The sequence below is a fragment of the Triticum urartu genome, unplaced genomic scaffold, assembly GCF_003073215.2.
Source record: "Triticum urartu cultivar G1812 unplaced genomic scaffold, Tu2.1 TuUngrouped_contig_5875, whole genome shotgun sequence".
NCBI classification, from domain to species: domain Eukaryota; kingdom Viridiplantae; phylum Streptophyta; class Magnoliopsida; order Poales; family Poaceae; genus Triticum; species Triticum urartu.
The window spans coordinates 2,329-24,961 of record NW_024116586.1 but is presented as its reverse complement, the minus strand read 5'-3'; the positions used below and the strand labels follow the sequence as shown (position 1 = coordinate 24,961).

Genomic DNA, 22,633 nt, shown 5'->3' with positions numbered 1-22,633 from the left:
CACATCGAAGTATGTGATGTGTCTAAATTACGTCTTGACGGGCACTCGTCCTTCATCAAGTGTAAGTTGTCCAACCGAAGGCCATATCTTGCATAAAGATGCTGGCAGTGAGGGCCCACCCCTCTTTCTTAGATATTTTGTAACATGGGAGATCCAAGTATAAGGCCTCCCAGGAGCCCTCCTAGGGGGTCGGCTCATTCTTTCCACCACACACACACACACATTCGAAGGAGAGAGCAGAGCTAGAGCCCTCCTTTTCCTCCTCTGAAACAGCTCTATGAGCAACGATGTACACCTTGTGTTCATCTTGGTGATATTTGCAGGACTAGGGGTGTTACTTTCATCGGAGGGCCCTGAACCTAGGTACGTCTCTGTGTTTGTCAGTGCTCGTGCCTAATCCCGCACTCGGATGCCGTCCACGCTCATCGGTCCCTAATCCCGCATTGGTCAAACTTTGTGGAACTCGTCACTAGAGTAGTATCCCCGTGTCCATTCCGATCCCAGTTTATACCACGTATGTACACCCATTAGCATTCATGAATGCGTGCGAACCAACCTATGGTTGCATGGTTAGGAGGACAGTGACATCCCCAGCCCATTAGTGTTTAAGTCTTGGTGCTCGCATTTATCCTGGATTTATTTTAGAATTTTCGGCGATGCGCATTCAGCGGGAGAAGACGTTCCCGTCGACTACGAGGCGCCTGCGATGACTTCGTAAAATCTCAAGATGATATGCCGGCTCAGTCTCTCTGAGGTGCTCATTGGAGGTATGGTGTGCGTGTGTGCGTTCATAGGGATGGGTGTGTCTGCATATATATGAGCGCTTACTTCTATACTGTGTTAAAAAAAGCATCCTACATATATATACCTTCTTAGTACTATGATTAATTCTGATGTGCACTACAATTCATTGATGTACGTGATGTATGTAGCTAGCCCCGGTTAATGTTCCAATTCACGTGCTGCCTTTCTGTAGCGTCGAGAGCTTGGATATAGCCACGTAAGGCAACTCCAACGCGTGCGTCAAAACGCTTGCAAATGTTCAGACCTTGTTGTCTGGATACGTTGGATCAACGTTGATCCAACGTTGTGTATTAAACGTCCACGGCATGCTCTGGACGTCCAAAGTCTCATAAACGGAAAGAAAGCTAGGAAAAGTTTGGGGCATCAAAACCTCTGTCACCTAGGCCTTTGACACACACAACCTACACAAAACCCTCATCCGAAATCTCAATTTTCTCTCCCCGTTTCACCCTCTTGCACTGTATCCTCGTAGTACAAGATCGACGCAACCGTTGTACCACCCACTCCGCAGCCCAGGCCTTGTCATCGGGTAACGTTTGAGAATTTTATCAAAATGCATCAACAGATTTGCCATCGAGCAACTCATGACCAAATTCAGAATGATCTAGTTGAGCATTTGTAATAAGTTAATTTAAATTTGAACTAATTTATTGAAACTTCGTATTTGAATTGTTGTTGCAATGGAATATTTGCAAAACATGATTATGGACAGATGATGATATTTATCTTTAATTATTTTGCATGCTCCAGACATAGGAAAGAAATATGGACGAATATTTGGTGCACCGGGTTGAATGACCGCCCCTATCGGCTGTACCTGTCCGCTCATGTTTAGTGTGTCCAATTTAATGCATGCAGTTTTAGTTACGCTAACGAGCAGGACAAATGATGCATGACACCTAAAAACGGCCGGCCAACAAGTTCGCAAGTCCCCGCAAAAAGAAACAAGCTCGCAAGCCAATTACAAAATGATCCATTCATTCTTCATTCATTCACTCCCTGACGCATGTTACCAACAAGTTCCATAACTATTAAGGCCTTGTTAGTGCTAATAGTATACTTGTAGAATGTATTATATAGTTTGTGTTATGTGGTCGCTAGCTAACGTATTACACGAGTACTTAGCTTTAGCATGTGCATGGTTTATATGTGTGTGCCTCCTAGCAAACAAATATATAGCTGACATACCTCTTTTTCCTTTTGATACGACCCGTTGTAATATAAATACCAAGGTCGTTGATGTTTCGGCTGAAGCCTGTGTTCTCTGAAAAAACATTGCAGATACAGTGGAGCACCTTCGGCCAAGTTCTACGGCCGTACACACTAATGTGTTGGAGAGCATGTGCATATGCAAAAAGGAGAGACATGCTAAATTTGAGATGCCATCTGCTTATGGATTAGACGTGCATGCTTCAAGAGGAAATCTAGGAAAAAAATACTTCAATTATTTTAGCAAGACACGTTCAGGAGGAGGCATCAAGGAGTCCACAACTCATCTTGAGTATTTCCTTAGGATTTGCTACGTGAAGATGAAAACAAGAAGATTATTGTTTCTTTTCCTGCCGAGCAAGGAAACTATCAACGTAAGGAGCCAGTTTATCTAGGAGTTATTTAGTTTGAAGGATGTTGGCTGGGGTCCACCAACAGAAGAATAAATCAAGCCGTCGCATGCATGCACGAGAGCTAAAGTAGTTTTACTTTCCTTAAAATATACCAAGTCGGTTTAGATACGCCTAGGTGTTACGTTTATGTGAGGGCTTGCTTTCCAAGTTAGGTAGGGTGTGCGGCTGCAATATAAAGCCAATGGATTGTATTTTGTGAGGTTAGGTTATATTTTGATAATAAACACGATGTATTTTTAGGGTAGACACCTGTATCGAGTTTTGAGGGAAGCTGTCTAAAAATCCCTAAGTTTTGGAGGAAACTTTAGAAAACCTCTTTGTTGCGATTTCTTTTCATGGAAATTGTTTTGCGCGTGAGTGCCGTCGTCGAGATTGGTTTTCTCGTGCTGAACTGTAAGATTCAATCCCTCTATTTCGCGTAAATCGTGTGCGCGGGCGAGAGGTTACTACTGCTGAAGGTGGAGTGTCATGAAAGGTCGGGCCGCAACAACGGATCGGATCTCGCCACAAGGTTCGGTCCACATTACCTTTTTAAGACAGCCATATATATCTCTATTTGATACTAAATCCTATTTTTAATCCGACATAATGAACTAATCGATAGAAATATAGTAATGCTAACTGGTGAATGTTTATTGGGAAGAAGCTCCCAGCGAACGCCCTCGCAGCCGTTGGATCGAGATCAAACGATGGCCTTTATTTTTGAAAAAAAATGCTTTCTCTATGAAGGAATTGCCATGCTAGTCCAAAGAAATTGCCACCCCTATAACTAAAATTACGATGAATATGGTTTGCAAATACTATCCCCCAGCGAACGTTTGCCGGTGGACTTACGTAGCTATAAATATTAGTAAAGCAGTTTCCTTTTGATTTGTCTTTCGTTTGGAACTTAAGTAGCTATAGCAGCTCAAATTTTACATACATAATACATGTATAGTAATTCAAATATTAATTCATTTGGTGTCGGTCCGCACCCCAGCATGGAGGTGTGGTATGCATCTTATATGTGTCCACTTAAGCTACCTGCACAGACGTGGACGTTGCAAGATGTTTAGCAGGTTGGGTCGCTCACATGGATCAACTACTACAACCGCTTGCCAACCCACACACCTTTGAAAAGCTGATAATGATTGAACGGTTGATTTTTATTTAGCTATAGTAAAGTACTCCAGGAGGAGTACGTACTACTTACTTCCAGAATAATCCATGCAACATGCGCACGAAGGAACCTAGCTGGTGCAACTATGCCCCGTCAATCTAATAACTAAGGCGTGGATCTGCCCATTTTAGGACCCAACACATGCGTGTACAATTTATATTCTGAAACAAAAATAATACATATCATTGCAGTCAACTACTGTTCTTACGTCATTGAAAAAAAAACTTTTGTCCTTACGGTATATAAGTACTACCTACGTCGTAAAATACAAGGTATGCTTTTTTTTCTGTAATCAACCCTATCTATATTTGATCAAATTTATAGGGGAAAACAGCAGGATTTATGATAACAAATAATGAATAAATATAAAAATACATTTCGTGATGAATATATGGTTGTGATCTCTTATTGGAGACAGTTATACTTTTCCCTAGCTTGATCATAGGAAATATTGATATTTTTCCTTTATAATATCATTGAACAAAGTGGTTTTCTTCAAACCATGCATGACAGTTGCATTCAATTTTTTTTTTGACGTAAGAGTTGCATTCAATTAATACAGAAGGAAGAGAGGAGAACAAAGCCTTCAGGTATAGAACCTATACAGAGTGATTAATATTTAATTCGTGTGGGACTAACGGTAACTAAATTTCTTGTATAATCTCCCTTAAAAACCAGTAACCTAGATACTAAGTTGGTAATCAACAGATCTCGATTGATAACTGTAACCAAGCAATGGATTAGCAGCCCACGTTACGTTTCCGCTGGCTGTTGGCGCTGACCGTTCAACACGTACATATGCGCCCCACGTCGGCGCTCCTTTGCACATGCACATATACTCCTACTCTACATGCATGCATGTTCTACCAACCTACCTACCTGCAGTATAGTACGTTCTACGCGTTGAGTATAAACCTTGCTAGGCTTATTATACGTGTATATTCTCGACCTGTAATTCCAAGATTAGTTTAATTACGCCTAGATGTGATTTATTCTACGCCCTAGGTTGGTCGAAGATGATTGCAACTAGTACCCGTACTTCTCGTTGGAAAAGTCCCAAGTGGAAGATCATGTGAGTACGCCATCGCTATCTCGTTTACGTCTCCTGCCTGCCTACTACTCCCATCCGTTCTCAAATATAAGTTTTCCTAGAGATTCCAACAAGTGACTACATATAGAGAAAAATAAGTAAATCTACGCTCTAAAATATGTCTACATACATTCATATATTGTACACCCTTCGTTTCTAAATATAAGTCTTTCTAGAGATTCCACTAAGGACTACATCGGAGCAAAATGAGTGAATCTATACTCTAAGTTGTGTCTATATACATCCGTATGTAGTCCCCATTGAAATCTCTAAAAAGACTTACATTTAAAAACAGAGGGAGCAGTTCATTTGAAATGTCTAAAAAAATTATATTTAGGAACGGATGGAGTAGCTAGCTAGCAGCCATTCATGCACGGCAGGGTTCCATCCAAAACCGCCGGGTGGCTTGGCTTGGCCTGTGATGGATGTGACCACAAGCTTGTCACATGCCATGCTGCTTTCAGCAAACCAAGCAGAACGCTACGTGTCCGATTATATTAATTAAATTTTCGCTCATCGATGGATCACAACTCACAACCGACAGTGCATAATACAACTCGGTCAACATCGATCATTGTAAAGAAAGTCAAAAGCAGCATTTGAAAATCTTAGAAAACTTCTTTTTCAGTACGTGTAGATGTGAACTAGTATGTGCTAAAAGATTCATGAATTCATGCAGATTCCAGAAATTAGAATCTGATTAGCTGAGTGCAGGTGCAAAACGAGAGCTAGCATGTGAGGTAAGGTAAGGTAGGAGAGAAAGTTTGGATTCCCCATCCAAACCTCTTCATTGGCCACAAATATGTGCATACATACGGAGGGGAGTATCAGTAAACATGCGCGACTGAGACTACATAGACCGAAAATTTGCATCAATATGTCCAAGAACTGGTGTGCAGGGCAATTCTTTGCAATAGGTGCTCATGGCTCACTGTCCATGATCAATGGGAAATCGGCGACGTTGCATCGGGCGTCCATCTTACTTGAAAACGTTTCTCTCATGTACTGAATGATGGTGTTTTCCTGTCATAGAAATACAACTTATGAAAAACAATCTGTTTTGAAGAAAATAATACTAAAAGATATGTATGGCTGCTCCAGTAAACCACCAAAAACAGGCAAGAGATAAATGTTTATAAAACTACATGTGTGCCAAGTTTTTCTACGTGAGTAAAATTAATCAAATATGTATACCTTTTCAACATGTAATTTTAAAAATGCACGTAACACTGCAGTATGTAAATATCTAAAAACAAGTGGACATCAACGGCGGGTACTTGAGTTTAGGGATTAGGTACTTGTGCGTTTTCAGAAATTCTCAAAATGTTCACGGAGGTGACCATTTTCAAACACGAGCACCTGCAAAATTGATGCAAAATATGATCAAAATAAAATTAATCTACTGGACTGAAAATGCTACTAGGCCATAACTAATATGCATGGGGACATGCACTTTTGCAGCAGGAGGTCACTTCTCATGGGCAAAGGGAAATAAATGGCATGACCTCAGAGTCTTGCTTGGAAAGCAAGTCTAGAACCGTCTTTTTCATGAGTGATAATGATATTTTTCTGGAAAATGCGCCGACCAATCTGTCGGTGTGCTATCGACCAGCCTGGTATTATTTGAAGAAAAAAAGGTGGCCAAATTTCTCAGTGTTATGTACTACATGAAAAGAAACAAATCTCGATTTTTTTGAGCCAAATTTTGTCAAATTAGAAGGTGTGAAATCAAGTTAGGCTCAAAACAAGATTTTGATATCCGAGGCCGCCGATGACATAAATTACCCTGATTGTTTTTTTACGGGGCACAATATATCAAAATATGGATAAATGCACCTACAGATGGTACAAAAAGAATGGGCAGAACAAGGAAATGGAGGAAGAAAGAAAAGCAAGTATGTGCCCGCAAGAAACGCATATTGTAATGCTTTGCAAGTTATGAATTAGGCAGGGGGTGGGCCCTGGATGACATACCCTGACAACTCATGACTGAAACATCCAAATTCTTCCAATCAGATATTCCACGGGTTTGACCTGGTTGGATCAACCACCTCACGTTCACATAATCATATTCAACCAACCAATCAATCAGTTCCTTAGGGATGGTTGGAACATGACCTCGTTTTTCTTCCACCCCCTCTCCTATGCCACCCCCATGCCCCACTCAATCATGAGCCAAACCGCTCCCATAATGCCTAGCCAAAACAGTTTGATCTGGAAGAACTTTCTGCCAACTTCTGATTATTTAACTGTAGTACTTGTTATTACTTCTTACAGTATTCAAACATTGGTTGCAGTTATACAACTCAGAGCATATATACTCGAATGAAAGCACAGCTAATATATGTACTGCACTGCATAATTAATGAATCAATTTGCAGACGTAGCAATCAGGAGGAGGAGGAGAAGGGAGAGTTGCTTGGGCAATTTGGCGAGGTCTTCTTCCCTTCCCCTGACGTGGGCGGCCATAAAGTCCATTATATTCCTCACAAAGGCAGAGAGAGCGAACTGGTCCGTGTGGAGGTGTTCTTGGAAGGTTCTCCCGCGTCAGGGAGTAGTTGGCGCCATCGCCCTTACCTTCTTTAGCTAGCTAGCTAAGCTAGGACAACCGCCCACGCGCATACATACACGAGAAAGAGAAAGGATTCGCTCGCGGGAAGAGGAGCAGGAGGAGGAAGAGATAGGGGGAGAGAGATCGACCGATGGGGGACGACCATGGCGCCAAGCTGGTGAAGAGCCTGCGGGGCGCGGCGCAGAAGTACGTCGGCGTCGGCTTCTTCCTCGGCTTCTTCCTCGTCCTCCTCACCTACTTCACCCTCTCCGAGCAGTTCGCCATCGCCGCGCCCAACGGTGCGTCTCGTCCGCCTGAACTCTCACTTGCTTTTCCATGGGTTCACTTTTTTTTTGTTGAGGAAATTTATTTTTGTTCTCCTTGTTGCATGCTTTATCGGGGCAAGCAAGCATATGTGATTCGCCTCAAAAGCTGCGATTTGGTTAGGCCCAAAGAATTGTTCTGTTAGTATTGTAGTCCTTTATTTGAACAACTTTTGAACGCAAGACTTGGTCAAAGTATGGACATGTTCTTCCATGTTCTTGGTTATCTCAATTTAAGGACATAGTCAGAGCACCAGTCACCAACCTGAAACTGAAACTGATGAGAATTTGGCTACAAATTGCAGCTATCCGAAGGACCTCGACGCCGACCGGATGAGAATTTGGCTACAAATTGCAGCTATCCGAAGGCCCTCGCCGCCGCCCGCCCCGGCCGTGGCAGAGAAGACGGTGCAGCAGCAGCAACAGCTCCCCGTCATAAGTAAGTAAACCAGCTGCCCGAGCTCCTGATCAACGAAATTCAACCGGAAATTCTTGTTCTTCTGAGTTCTGACCATGTATGTGTTGTGTTGTGTTGTGTTGCATGGAACAGAGGAGGAAGCACCTCTGCCAGAGCATGAGCAAGTACAAGAGAAGCCACCGCCTGTCGATGAGGAGCCCCACAGGGAAACAGAGGAGCCCAACTCAGAAACAGAGGAGGACCCCAAGCCCACCGGTACGTGCTAACCTCTTCCAAATACATCCATGTCAAGAGAAAAGTCGACAAATTTCGATTGGATCTCAGGCCAATCAATCCAAAGAAAGGACTTTTTTTTTCGGGGACCAAAGAAAGAACTTTTGGGATCGGAGACGTGTCTGCCCGGTGCAAACTTCGCTCCGTCAGAATTCCACTAGACATGAACTGAAAGGAAAAATGATGAAGTAATGATAGTTTGATGCTTATCCATGCAGATGACGCTACCAAGATCGTGACGACGGCGGAGGAGAGCGCGCCGGCGAAGAAGCCGGCGTGCGACATCCAGGGCCCCTGGGCGTCCGACGTCTGCGACCTCGCCGGCGGCAGCGGCGGCGTGCGCATCCACGGCTCCACCCACACGGTGCTCGTCCCGCCCACCATCGAGTCCGGCGGCAGCAACCCCAACCCGCAGGAGTGGCGCGTGCTGCCCTACTCCCGGAAGCACATGTCCGGCATCAAGGAGATCACCGTGCGCGAGCTGCCCTCGGCCACCGACGCGCCCCGCTGCGCCGTCACCTCGCAGGTCCCCGCGCTCGTCTTCGCCATGGGCGGCCTCACGGGCAACTACTGGCACGACTTCAGCGACGTCATGATCCCGCTCTACCTCCAGGCATCGCGCTTCGACGGCGAGGTGCAGCTCGTGGTCACCAACATCCAGCCCTGGTACGCCGGCAAGTACCGCCACATCATCGCCCGGCTGTCCCGGTACGACGTGGTGGACATGGACAAGGACGACCAGGTGCGCTGCTTCCCCAGCGCCGTCGTCGGCATCCGCATGCACAAGGAGTTCAGCATCGACCCCACCAAGGAGCCCACGGGCCACTCCATGCCGGAGTTCACCAAGTTCCTCCGCAACGTCTTCGCGCTCCCGCGCGCCGCGCCGATGAGGGTCACCGCCGGGAGCGACAAGAAGCCGAGGATGATGATCATCTCCCGGCGCCACCCGAGGAAGCTGGTGAACGTGGCGGAGGTGGTGGCGCTCGCCAAGCGGAGCGGCTTCGAGGGGGTGATCGGGGACCCGCCGTTCAACGTGGACGTGGGCGACTTCGCGCGGGAGGTGAACGCCGCCGACGTGCTCATGGGGGTGCACGGCGCCGGGCTGACCAACTCGCTCTTCCTGCCGACGGGGGCGGTGTTCATCCAGGTGAACCCCTTCGGCAAGATGGAGCACATCGGGGAGGTCGACTTCGGGACGCCGGCGGTGGACATGGGGCTCAAGTACATGGCCTACTCCTGCGGCATGGAGGAGAGCACGCTGGTGGACACGCTCGGGCGCGACCACCCGGCGGTCAAGGACCCGGAGTCGGTGCACCGGAGCGGGTGGAGCAAGGTGGCGGAGTACTACCTCGGCAAGCAGGACGTGAAGCTCGACCTCCAGCGGTTCGAGCCCGTGCTCATCAAGGCCATGGCCATGCTCAGAGAGTAGCCGCCCTCCGATCGAGCTTGCAGCCCACACATACTGGTTGCTGGTTCGTACTAGCATAGAGCAGTTCCATTTCTTCTAATTTATTCCTATTAATTTGCATATTTTTTTGTGGACGAACTGATCAAAAGGTTTATACAGCAAGTATATATGGGTTCCACTGATCCATCGAATGGAGCAACACGAATTCTTGATTATAGTGGCATCATCAACAATCTCTCCTAGTAAAAAGAAAGAAATTTTAAGACGGTCCAAAGTAAAATGAATAGTTAATTTTCTTTCCACATATAAAAACTGGCTTATAGGGAGTTGGGCCAGAAAATGTTCCAACAGGTCCTGTAAAAGCAAATTATTTGGAAAACGTTATACGGGGAACGTTCTCTGGGAGCGTCTTCCCAGCGTACACTCAAACTTGCCGTTTTCGTACCAAATAAAAGTTGTCATGGCGACTTTGTAGGATCTGTCATGTAGGCCTTGAGGGCATTCACTATGTTCCCTAAATAATAGGGTCCAATTTTTATTAGGGACCCGTATAAACAACCAAATCCCCCTTCATCTAGGGGAAGATAACGCTTTCCGTAGATCGTCCCCTAACAGTGCCACGCCAACACGTTGCTGCCATACCCATCCTACCGACACCCATCCTAACGCCAAAACCACTTTTGGAGAAAGGTTTTAAGGGGACTTGTTGGAGATGCTCTTAGATCCAACAAATGATGTTAGTATTATACCTTGGAAGGTAAGAGTAATAGTCTATTAGTAAAACCCCTTGGTTAATATAGACACTACACAAAGTGACAAATAAAAATAAATAAAATAATTTAGAAAGAACTATGAATTAAGAAAGAAATGCAACAATGGTATTTAATTTACTATGTATTCCAGTTTTGTATTCATAGCGTGGTCTCTGAGAGACTATGGAGTATTTCTTTCCTTATTGCATCGATCCAGAAGAAATTGGAAACAAAATAATTACATCGATTAGTATGTTACTAACTGGATGAATACTACACAATGTAATATTTGAAATGTGGATATATATGACATGTAATATGTGTGTCTGGAATTAAAAAAATACAATTTTGATTCTAAATCTTCAAACATAAATTATAGTGTAGTATCTAGTTGTGCAACTTTTTTTTAGTTGTATCTAGTTGCACAACTACCTAATCCGAAGTAAGCAGAAAGTTCTTTCGGGTCGAACTTTTTTCGCGCTGCAGATCAAACTAATTACGTTAATACTGGGTCATGACTTGTTTTGGCTAGCCACTATAGGAGCAGTTTGGCTCATGATTGATTAGGGCATGGGGGAGAATATCTGGTACTCCCACCCCTAGGATGCTCCCGGTGCTCCAAACTCCGTAGCACATTTTTAAATGTTCGAAAAAATCTGAAAAAAATCTAGCACATTGACACAACATCAATGTATGTTGTCAAAATTTTTTAAATCAAAATTCAAAATATTGCTCGAGATACAAAAATGACAAAATCAACATCAATGTGATAATGGGCCAAATGTAAAGCCCAACTTATGTTGTGTACTATTTACCATCGAATTTGTCATTTATGTTTCTCACTCTATGTTTTTAATTTTGATTTCAAATTTTGTGACTACATATATTGGTGTTGTGTCTATGTGCTGGATTTTTTTTTCAGAATTTTAAATGCGCTGCTGAGTTTGGAGCACCGGGAGCACCCTATGGGTGGGAGTACCAGGTATTCTCCCCAGGGCATGGAGTGGCATCGGAGACAAGGATGGAAGAAAAATCAGGTCATGTTACATCCCTTCATTGTTGAAGCTGAAATTGAGATGGTTGATGACTTGATGCAACTAGGTCAAACCCGTGGAATATCTTATTGAAAGAATTTGGATGTTTCAGTAGAGAACTAAGTCATGAGTTGTCTGGGGTGTCATCTAGGGCCCAACTCCTACCTAATCCCAAAACCTACAAAGTGCAACTAAGTCATGTGCACTTGCAGGCCATCAGTAGTGTGGATGAATTTTTTTTGTTTAATTTTAGTAGGATTGGTGTCGGGTGAGCTTAGGAGAGGCCATGTCGTTGATATCTTCGGAATGGGTACACAGTTCAGGCATGTTGTGTTGCTTTAGAGATAATCAATATAATCAAGTTAACCACCACATGAATTATAGAAGTTTGACTCCTAAATAATCATGCATGTTACAAGATGCATGATTTTGATACCGAAATAGCATGCATGTGTTGTCGTCAAACTATTATCCCCATCCCACCAAGCAACACTGCATGATGGGTTTCAAGGACATATTAGCAGTTGACTTTCCAGTAAATCTGGGAATATCTATTTAGTCTTGTACTCTAGAAACCTAAAGAAATTTATTTGTTGATCCTTAAATACAATACCAGGTTTTATATCGAGCGATCCTATGGGAAAAAGATGCATATAAACACACGATGTGATGATATTGTTTTGTTGTGATTATAATCAAAATAATAGAAGAGTCTGTCATCCCAAAGTAAAAGAAGAATATGTTTAAAAAAATCAATTTATGCTAAAAATGTATTTATTTGCTAGTTATTGACAATATAAGAAATATGTTGTTTTACTCATTATACCTAAGTATAATTCAAGATAATGTATCGAATTATGTACATTAATACAAACAACATATATTTAACGCTGATATGATTCATCATGAAGTAAAAATAATATGTTGAATTATGTACATTAATACAAACAACATATCTTTAACGATGATATGATTAATTATGAAATAAAAATGTTTAGTATAACTAATTAAGCACATTCTATGAGAGAGACGGTTCCAAGTAAGGAGAATGACCATGTATGCACACACAATCTCTTTTGCACCTGCGTGAAGAAACTACATCAGGGAAAAAGAGAGCAAACATGGCCTCGAATATTAATACACACACAAATAGAAACCCATCAAGTCTAAAGGTTTTTTATCATAAGAACTCCACAGTTTTGCACCGCCACTGCACAGACTGTACAAGGGTTAAAGTACTGTTTACAATGCAGTCTCTACTCAGTTGAAAGCTCAGTTCAGATTTACACCACTAGACTAGAAAGTTTAGCTACCTCCTTAGCCCAGGATAGATGCATGTTAGCAGCTACAAGTATGCAATAGAAAATTAACATGCCAGATGAACAAGAGGTGAGCCTAAAAAATCAGATCATGATATACTACAACACAGAATAACTAGCTAGTTTCGTGGAGTCGGACACCAACTTCAGCGTTGAGACTCACACACTAGCTGAATGAAGACTCTTCCTATAGTTGTATGTTGCTCCACAAGTCAATGCAATTTCTCACTGCAGCAAGTCGTTTTATGTGGAACCACTGCTAGCGGCAATCACAATCACCACCACCATACATGGGCATCATGCCAGCCAAGTGTGAACAAGTGTTCTAAACTTCCAATTTCGTAACTGTTGCAAATTGACAAATCTGACTGGTGGAAAAATAAATGATGCTTTGTTGATTTACTACATCCACAAGCAGCAACCGAAGGAAAACCATGCATCGAAAAAGTTTGACAAGCCACTAATATTTCCAAGGTACCCCCCTGAAAAGTTTCTCGTAGATTCATAGAAAGAGAGTAGTAGTTGTAGATCTAAACAGTAAATCGGACTATGAATTTAGAGAACATGATGGGTGAAGGTCAAAAAAAGAACAGACAAGTTAGAGAGAACAGGGCACAAATGTCATGCCTTGAAATTTTAGTAGTAGTAGTAGATCACTTGAGATTTTAATAAATTTCTTTGCAGCCAGTTTATGGATTGGTTAGACCCCAATTTTTCTTATTTCCCGTGCTGTGGCTGATCTTACCAAAGTGTCAAGAAATTCAAACCATTGATTAAGAACCAAGACTAGTTGGACGACTACTCTACATGTCGCTACTTGAGTGTCAATTTGGCACTTTGAGTTGACTCATCAGTGTAGTTGATTGACTACTCGACTAGTCAAGTCGACTATTATTGACTAAATGACTAGTTTAGTTTTTTAGTCAACCTGAAGTAGTCCTCACAGCGCGTTTGCCACAACATGGGGTTCGATCCATCGAATTTGGGCAATTCAATCCGGGGGCCAAAGCCAGATGGAACCGCAGCGAAGGGCTAAAAAATTTCTGGAGTCTGATTCGGCTGCCTGAGCACGATCTGATCATGTTGTATACTTCTAGTCGGTGGTGGAACGTACTTGGGGGTAGGAGGACGCAGATCCACCCCGGGTCGGAGTCCTTCTTGGCCCGCTACACCGCTTCCCGGGGCCGTGGACTTGGTGGCGGCAGACGGGGGCCCTTGCGAGGTAGGCAATGCGGGCGATGACGCGGTCCGTGACCATCTCCCCGTGCAACTCGTAGATGTCGACTCCGAGGGACAGCTTCACGTCCTCAAGTCGCCCTGATAGCTGGTCGAGTTTGGAGTCCAGCTTTGCGAGCGCGGAGACCATCTCCTCGCTGTGCTCGGAGGACCTCTTGGCGAGGGCAGCGTCGAAGTCGGTGCGAAGAAGGTCGTAGATCGCCTTCTTTTCCGGCGAGATCCGCTCCATCGCCTCAGTTCGTCGGCGATTTGCCAGCCGCGTGCGGTGGTGGTGATGAGGCAGCTCCAGGACGGGACGACTCTAATGCCAGGTTGTTAGGGCTCCACAACAATTACCCTCAACTATCCTCCATTAACACCAATTCGAGCTACAAGTAGAGATTCATGGGGAGATCAGAGGAGGGAGGAGGAGTTCTGCTGTTACAACACGAAAGGGGAAAGTAGCTATCCTGCAAGCCGTTCGCCAGCCACTCACACGCTATCTACTGGTTTAAGTATCTTGCCCACATGGGCCCACTCCGGGCCAGCCAGCCGAGCCGGCAGGCGAGGCTGCCTTTTGGGCCGGCCCAAGTCTTGTACTTGATCGCTTGGCGCCTCTGCATCTTGATCACTGCTGCTGACATATCTGTAGGTCCATTTCATACTCATTTTCGAGAAAAAAAGAAGAAATATATGTAGGTCTATATTCGACTTATCAATAAGGGTAGTTTATGTCGTAATGTGACCCCATAAATGAGAATAATGTTTTCAGTCAACTGGATTTCTCAGCACCTAATTTTTGTGTGCCAAAATTTTATGAACACAAAAGGGCTGTTCGATTAACCATAGGAAATTTTGCCACTTTTATAAGAAAAAGGCTGTCCGATTAACCGTAGCACACCGACAGGTTGGTCAGCGCATCAATTTATTTGCCAGAAAAATGTCATTATCGCTAATGAAAAAGACAGTTCTGGACTTTTGTAGCTTTTTCTTTCACATGACTTTCCAAGCATGAATGTGAAGCCATGTCGATAGATTTCTCTTTGCCCATGACAAGTTACCTCCTACTGTACCTTCTTCAGGAATAACAATGCAATGCCTACTTGATGGATGTCCGGTCCATTAATTTTATTTTAATAATATTTGCGTTTAGGTGCACATCCATGAACATTTTGAGGAAATAAAAATGCACAAGCACCTAAACCCTAAACCCGACTACACACTCTTGATGTCCATTTGTTTCTAGATATTTACATATGACGGTATTATGTGCGTTTTAAAATATATACGTGGAAGGATATACATGTTTGTCTAATTTTTAAGAACTTGATACACATGTAGTTTTATGGACTTTAATCTCTTGCCCCTTTTTGGTGTTTAACAGGAGCAACCATGCATATATTTTAGTGCTCTCTCTGATTCATATTAATAGTCGCTGATTTAATACTTGTTATACTACATCAGCTACAATTAAAATGGGTTGGAGGGGGTATTATTTTCTGCAAAACTGATTTTTTTGATAAATGTACTACTACGACAAAAAGAATATCATTATTCAGTCCTTCCTATGTATCAAAATATAAGATCTTTTTTGATACGAAGGCAGTATCAGAAAATGTCTCATATTTTGATACGGAGGGAGTACATGTGAGCGACGGTTCCATAAGTTGGACGACAGGCACAGCGTCACCGATTCCCTATTGCACATGGAGAGTGAGTCGTGACCACCTACAACAAAGTACTATCTGCACTCCAATTCTTGGACATATTAATGCAAATTTTCGGTCTACTTACCCTCACGCTTACATGTTTGTTGATACTTTCGGTCAGTATGTGTGCACATATTTGTGGCCAATGGAGAGGTTTGGATGAGAATCCAAACTTTCTCCTAACTTACCTTGCCTCAACTTTATATGCACGCAGCTAATCAGATTCTGATTTCTGATTAAATTAAGAAGTGCAGGTTTAACTGGAAAGGCCGAGTTGGCAGTCCGCACATGAAAACGTAACGTGGCGTGGCTGCGGTGTATTTTTTTTAACACAGTACAGGCAAATTAAGCTCATACATACACATATATATTCACCCCTATAAACGCACACACACACAACCTATCTTTATGAGCATCTTTGAGAGATTGAGCCATCATATCGTTTTGAGATTTACGAAGTCGCCGTACGCACCTCGTCGTCGACGGGAACGTCTCCTCCCACTGAAAACGCATCACCGAAAATCCTGAAAAAATCTAAAAATAATGCGAGTACCAGGACTTGAACCCTGATGGTGTGGGGATAACACTGTCTCTCTGACCATCCAACAACAGGTTGGTTCACTGCTGTAGTGTATCAATGGGTGCGTACCCGGCTTCCTGTTACTGCTAATCATCATAAAACTGATAATATGTGTGCCCTCTCTAGAGATAAATACAAGGGATGCTCAATGAATCCGTACAAAGTCATACTGAGATTTTGAAAACCTACTATTCCCCCCACATATGTATACATGTAGATATGTTCTACAAATCTGTAAAATTTCATGAAAAACACGCTAATTTGTAAGCCACACAAAAGAAAACAATCTTGTGATCCAGATTAGGAAATGAGCAGTAGAGGAGTTCATGAATGATAATGGGTTGAAGATTTTTGTTAGCACATAGTTCGAATTGATATGTACTCAAAAAACAAACATAAGTTTTGTAGATTTAGAATGCTGTTTATGACTTTTTATAAAAGGCTCGATGTTGCCCGAGTTTTGCTTATGCACCGTCGGTCGTAAGTTGTGACCTATCGATCAATGATATGCACACGTAGCGTTCTGCTTGGTTTTGTTGAAAGCACCACGACGTGTGACAAGCATGTGGTCATATTCATCACAGGCCAAGCCACCGGGCGGCCGAATAGAACCCTGCCGTGCATGCATGGCTGCTAGCTAGGCACTAGGCAGGCAGGAGACGTAAACCAGAAAGCGATGGCGTACTCGCATCTTCCACTTCCGACTTTTCCAATGAAAAATACATCTACTTGCAACCATCTTCGGCCGACGTGGGAGGGTAGAATACATCATACAACTAATATCGGAATTACAGGTTGAGTTTATACTCAACGCGTATGCAGAGGTACCATGTTGCAGGTAGAACGTGCATGCATGTTTCATGTGCTATGCATGTGCGGAGAAGGGCGCCGACATGTGTGTGAGTGTTGGACGGGTCAACGCGACCAGCCAACGTATACGGGTCGTAACATGTCCTGCTTATTCCTTGCTTGCTTGGTCCAATTATCATCCAGGCCTGTCGAGGAACAAGTTCTCTTGATTCCACTACTCCCTTCACTCACAAATATAAACAGTTTTGGATATTTCGAAACGAACTACATACCAACTGAAATGAGTGATAAACATATTAAAATACGTCTATATACATTCGAACCAGAAAAAAGTCAGAACATCTTATAATATTGAACGGAGGGAGTACCATCTTTTTGGAAATTATACTGAAATTTTAATATTAACCGTTTCCTACGCTCCACACATGAAACAAACTTTCACCGCGCTCTATAGATAAAGTAAATCACCATGTCCATACAATTAGCTGAAGTACCGAAAGGAAAAAAAATTAACCCTAATGGCCAATAACACAAGCACGTCCAAATAATAGGGAAAAAAACAACAAAACGCCACAAGTGGCTGAGGGTTCAACGCCTAACAGATCCCTGTCCTGCTACCTAGAGATGACCATCATGTTATGCGTCATCCAAATTGTTCAAGTCATCGCCCCCAGCACTCACCAGATGAGGCGTCACTTTCTATCGGCACAGTTGTCCTGAGTATCCGGTAACTCAACAAGGTATGGTGCCTGTTACTTAGGTCCCATGCATGACCTCACGGACAAAGCTCCAAAGGAAGCAAGCAGTAGGGCAGGGAAGAAAATGTGGCTCCCAACTCGGTGAGAACACTGAGAGGGCATAGCTCGTCACCAGGCCCATGTCACTCGGACCTCTCCATCCCCAAGGGGAGGTCATCGTGCACAAATTGATGCCTGACATAGGGCATAATATGATGAGACAACAGAGAAGAGTCTCGACACAACACTGGTGGGAGGGTCGTTTGAAGGGTGGCCCAAGCAATGGTTTCTTCGAGGCCAAATGTTCATTGGAACAAGATGTTCCATTCCCATTCTGGTAGCCGGGGCAACCAAAAGCATAGGGTCCGAGCAGATCACAAATATATCTGAAACATCAGTGCAAAGTGGATACCTGCCAAGCCACATGTCTTGCTAGAAAAGGGTGCGAACGCCATTGCCTATGGAGATGCTGACCCCAAGATGATTCATGTTTGATTGACTGAATAGACTCCCAAATCTGGGACCCCTTCCTCCACTTACAAGCGAGAAGAAGGCGGTCCTGCAAGTACTTCGCTTTAATAAGATGTAACCACAAGCCCCTTTCATCCATGTGAATTCTCCAAACCAATATCAACATAAGGGTTATATTCGTTTAGTCAGACACGAATATAAAGACCCACATGTTGCTTAGTCAAGTAGATATCCGCCTACTTACCATATGGTACTTATGGCGCCCATTGGCTGCCTCCCATAACGAATGTGTAGATCCTTGTCGAATGAGCTATGTACCGCTTCCAGCAAAATATGCAACCTTATCATATACACGGGGAGGCTAGAGAGACACGAGTCGATAAACACGAACTTAATTACTCACTTTGGAGGTGAATCTCCCATGGCTTCGTTTTGGATGCAACCTCCCCTAGTAGTGGGTCAAAGCCTGACAAGGGCATCCCCAGGTATGCAATTAATGGGGAAGGAGGACAACCTGCAATTCAGGTTGTACGCAGTCCGTTACTAATCCTCCTCTGAATACCCCATGATCACAACCTTACCCCGTGCCTCACCCTATGTACTCTACCGACCGGAACGGCAATTTGCGTGAGAATCACTATGTACTTTTAACTTTTTGTTTCAAAACAAGAATGTTAAATGCATGTATTGCATCGTAAAATCTTTAGATGCTCATCTAGATGATAAATAAGATTCACAGAGCACATATGCACCAGCTAGGTCCGCTCGTGTGGATATTCCTGGAGTACTTGTACTTTACTAGCTAAATCGACCGTTCAATCATCAGAAGCTTTTCAAAGTTGGGGGCCGGTTGGCAAGCTGTTGTAGTAGTTGATGCATGTGAGCAACCCAACGGCCCCATAGATCATGCAACGTCAACGTCTGTGCAGGTGGTTTCAGGTCGACATATATTGACATATAAAATGCAAACCACATCCATGCTAGGGTGCAATGGTGCAGCGACTTTTCATGCAGACCGACGCCAAATGAATTAACATTACAATTACTTAAACAGTCTTGATAAATCTCAGTCGATTTAGACATGGTTATGTGTCGGTCGATGCTATATTCGTGAGATCTGTGAGAAAAAATCATTTTTCTTTCTTGCATTTTATGTAACTTGATTGAGACTTGGTTAAGTCTATGTCGACTGAGACCTGGCCACACCTTTACTAAAATCCTAAAGAAAAGACAAATCAAAAGGAAACTGTGCTTGACTAATATTCCTATCGGTTAATTAATTTGTTAAATTAGAAAATTGGACTTGCAGTTACATAAGTTGATATATAGGTACACATGACCGGCTTAGGAGAAGAAGAAAAAGATATTGTATGTTTGTTAGCTAGGAGGCACACCCGTATAAACCATGCATATGCTAATTAAGTAACCATGTTAGTTGGGGACCATAACACTAACTATATAGAGTAGTACATTCTACAAGGGTACTGTTAGCACTAGCAACCCCTTAATAGTTCCTGAACTTGTTGGTAACATGCTCATAGAATGAATGAATCGTAGTATTGTACGTGCATGCATGTGCTTAATTAAACTATGCTGCACTTGTTGGGTTGTAGTTGGCCCGCGAACTCATTAACCGGCCGTTGCGATGTCATGCATCATCGATCCTGCTCGTTACGTGGCTATCTCCGAGCGAGCTCTCGACGAAAAAGGCAGCACGTTAATACGAAACAGTAAGCGGGGCTAGCTAGCTGGATCGATAGCATCAGTACGTACGTTAACGACGAATTGGAGTGCACATCAGAATCAATCATAGTACTAGTAAGACATGTATTACCATATAATCAAGATGGTAATTATAGGTCGCCTCCTATTTAGAGTTGAGTTGAGATGTGAGTAGCATGCATGCATGCAAGCACCGATCTATACCAAGAAAGGTATATGTACGTATGTACGAATGCTAGTGTACGTACGTAGGCTATTTAATCCGTCATCGAAACGAGGACGTACGCGCGCGGTTACTAATCTAGCCGGGAGCTCCAAGGAGGTGTGACAAAACCAAAAATGGGATGGACGGCCACCAACTACTCCCACCGGGATCGGACCACACTGTCGCGTTCGATCCTGACACTACACGAATGCACCGTCGGTCGATTGGCTCAAGACTCCAAAGTAGATCGTGATTCATGAATGGGAAGTGTTTAGAAACGGTGTGCTGGCCGAACCGTTCCGCCGGTCCCGCGCGGGCCACTCGATCGAAGCGAGGCGAAGCGCATCGTACGCCTCGCGCTCCTCCTGATCCCCTTCTTCCTCCTTTGCCCCCGCCGCTCGCTACCCCTAACCCCGCGCAGGTCACCTCCATCCTTCAGATCCCCTTCTTTCCCGCTGGCCACCCTCTCCCCGGCTGCAGGTTCCTTCTGCGCCCGGCGAGCCGGAGTTGGAAGTCGCCATGAAATATACCGTTCGCGAGCTGCTGTTCGTACTCCCCTGTGCTGGAACCGTCCATCGAAGATACTTCAACCACGGCAGTGCGAGTGCGTGACCTCCTCCCCCACCGCTGCAACCATCTGCTTCCAGACGAACTTTGGAAGCATTTTTTTCTCCTCCACCAATGTTGCAACTGACGACCAAAATAGCTACAACCGTTCAATTCGAGAGCTTCAACTAGCAGTATATTAAGCTTCAACCGGACACCATGCACTGAAAAAAGCTACAACTGTTCATACAAAAAGCTTCAACCATAATTTGAAAAGCTGCAAACAACGGAATAGAGAAGTTTCATCGAACCACTATGAAATAAAAAATCCACACCCGTCATTTTTTTGAGAAAGCTTCAACCGTTGTGAAAAGCTTCAACCGGTTTTATAAAAAGCTTCAACTGGCTTTATAGGACGCTTCAACCCGCGAGTACACAACAAAAAAGTTGCAACCGTTGACATGAAAAGCTTCAACCATATTTTTGAAAAGCTTCAACCCGGTGACAAAAAGCTGGACTGGCACCTCACCATTGATGCAATGGCTTCACGGCGGAGCTGCAGCGGCGACGAACTTTCGTCGGGGCTGCGCCCTTTGCCGGCAGGAGCTGCATGCGGCGGAGCTGGCGAGAGCCACGGCGGACCAGGGGCGGGCCACGCGGGCGACGGTGATGCTGGAAAGGAGCCGGCGGCCGGGAGGACGCCCAGGCCCGAGGGCGGCGCTCACGCTGCCGCAGAAGGAAAGAAGGGAACAGGAGGAAGACAACAGCCCCTGATCGGACGGGAGCACTCGCTGCATCGTGCGGCTAGGGCTCGTGCATCGGACGGTTGGTGCTGGACCGGCCCAACAGTTGGGCCGGCGCACTGGTGCAGATCAGCGCCCTTCATGAATATGTGATCGGACTGACAGCTGAATCCGATCTATAGCTACCTATTTTGTGTCCAGATATAGGATACTTTTTTGCAAGGCGTTTGCCGTGACTTTTCTGCGAGGACACTTAACCCAGCACCGAATGCAGCACGTGCGAACTTACTAGTATGACAAGTATCTTAGTTAACTGCATGGCCTTCGTGACACGATAGTGGTCAGCTACAAATGCATGTATTGCACCGCCCGCAAAATAAATAAAAATGCATGTATTGCACACTCGCCCAGAGCATCATACTCCGCTATACACGCCGGTCGCCCTGTCGCTAAGCGTAGGCATAACACGTCCGTTCATCGGCAAAGCCCATCTGGCTTGATGTGCAAGTCTTGTGTACAAAGATACCCGTGGAATGTGGATGGAGCCTACAGACCTTAGTAATGCAGGATACGACACATTTTGAAGTATAAATTAGCAGCAATTATGTTATGCTCGTCATCAAGTCCCCTATATTTTTTTGCATGAAAAAAAATATAGGAGCTCACCAGAACACACTCTGTACGGTCTATGGTTTGGGCTAGCCCAGTCGGTGTGTCCGTGGTTACCAAGTGCGCTCGCTTCCAGCAGGGTTTTCAATTTTCATTCGGGTTTTCATTTTTTTCCAGTTTTCAGTTAAGAAAAAAATCACAAAGTATAATAAAGTTATGAATTTCCAAAAACGTGCATGGCTTTTTAAATATCCATGAAATAAAAATGTTCCAAATTTCCAAAGAAATCATGAAAACTATTACAATCAGCCGGCCGATCACGAGTTGAGTTCCGCCGCATGCGCGGCCGTCAGATACAAGTTTGATCAGATAACGCATAACCTATAATCCGCCAGCCAAGACGTTCACCACTTGACGTGTGCCTCTACCACGTTGACAAATTTTCTGCAACATCATTTGTGTTGCAGAAGTCCTTCCGCGACAACATTCATGTTACAAAAAAGTTAAGACAAATTTTTTTCTGCAACATCATC

At 44.0% G+C, this 22,633-nt stretch overlaps 1 protein-coding gene across 1 annotated transcript; it reads left to right on the top strand.

Annotated features, from left to right (window-relative positions):
* The first annotated feature begins 7,149 nt into the window (after positions 1-7,149).
* On the top strand, positions 7,150-9,832 carry LOC125529821 (beta-1,2-xylosyltransferase XYXT1-like). Its single transcript, XM_048694238.1, has 4 exons — positions 7,150-7,525; positions 7,908-7,988; positions 8,100-8,222; positions 8,459-9,832. Exons 1-4 carry the CDS (start codon positions 7,378-7,380, stop codon positions 9,667-9,669), a joined length of 1,563 nt encoding a protein of 520 aa, XP_048550195.1. The 5' UTR covers positions 7,150-7,377; the 3' UTR covers positions 9,670-9,832.
* Positions 9,833-22,633: the final 12,801 nt, after the last annotated feature.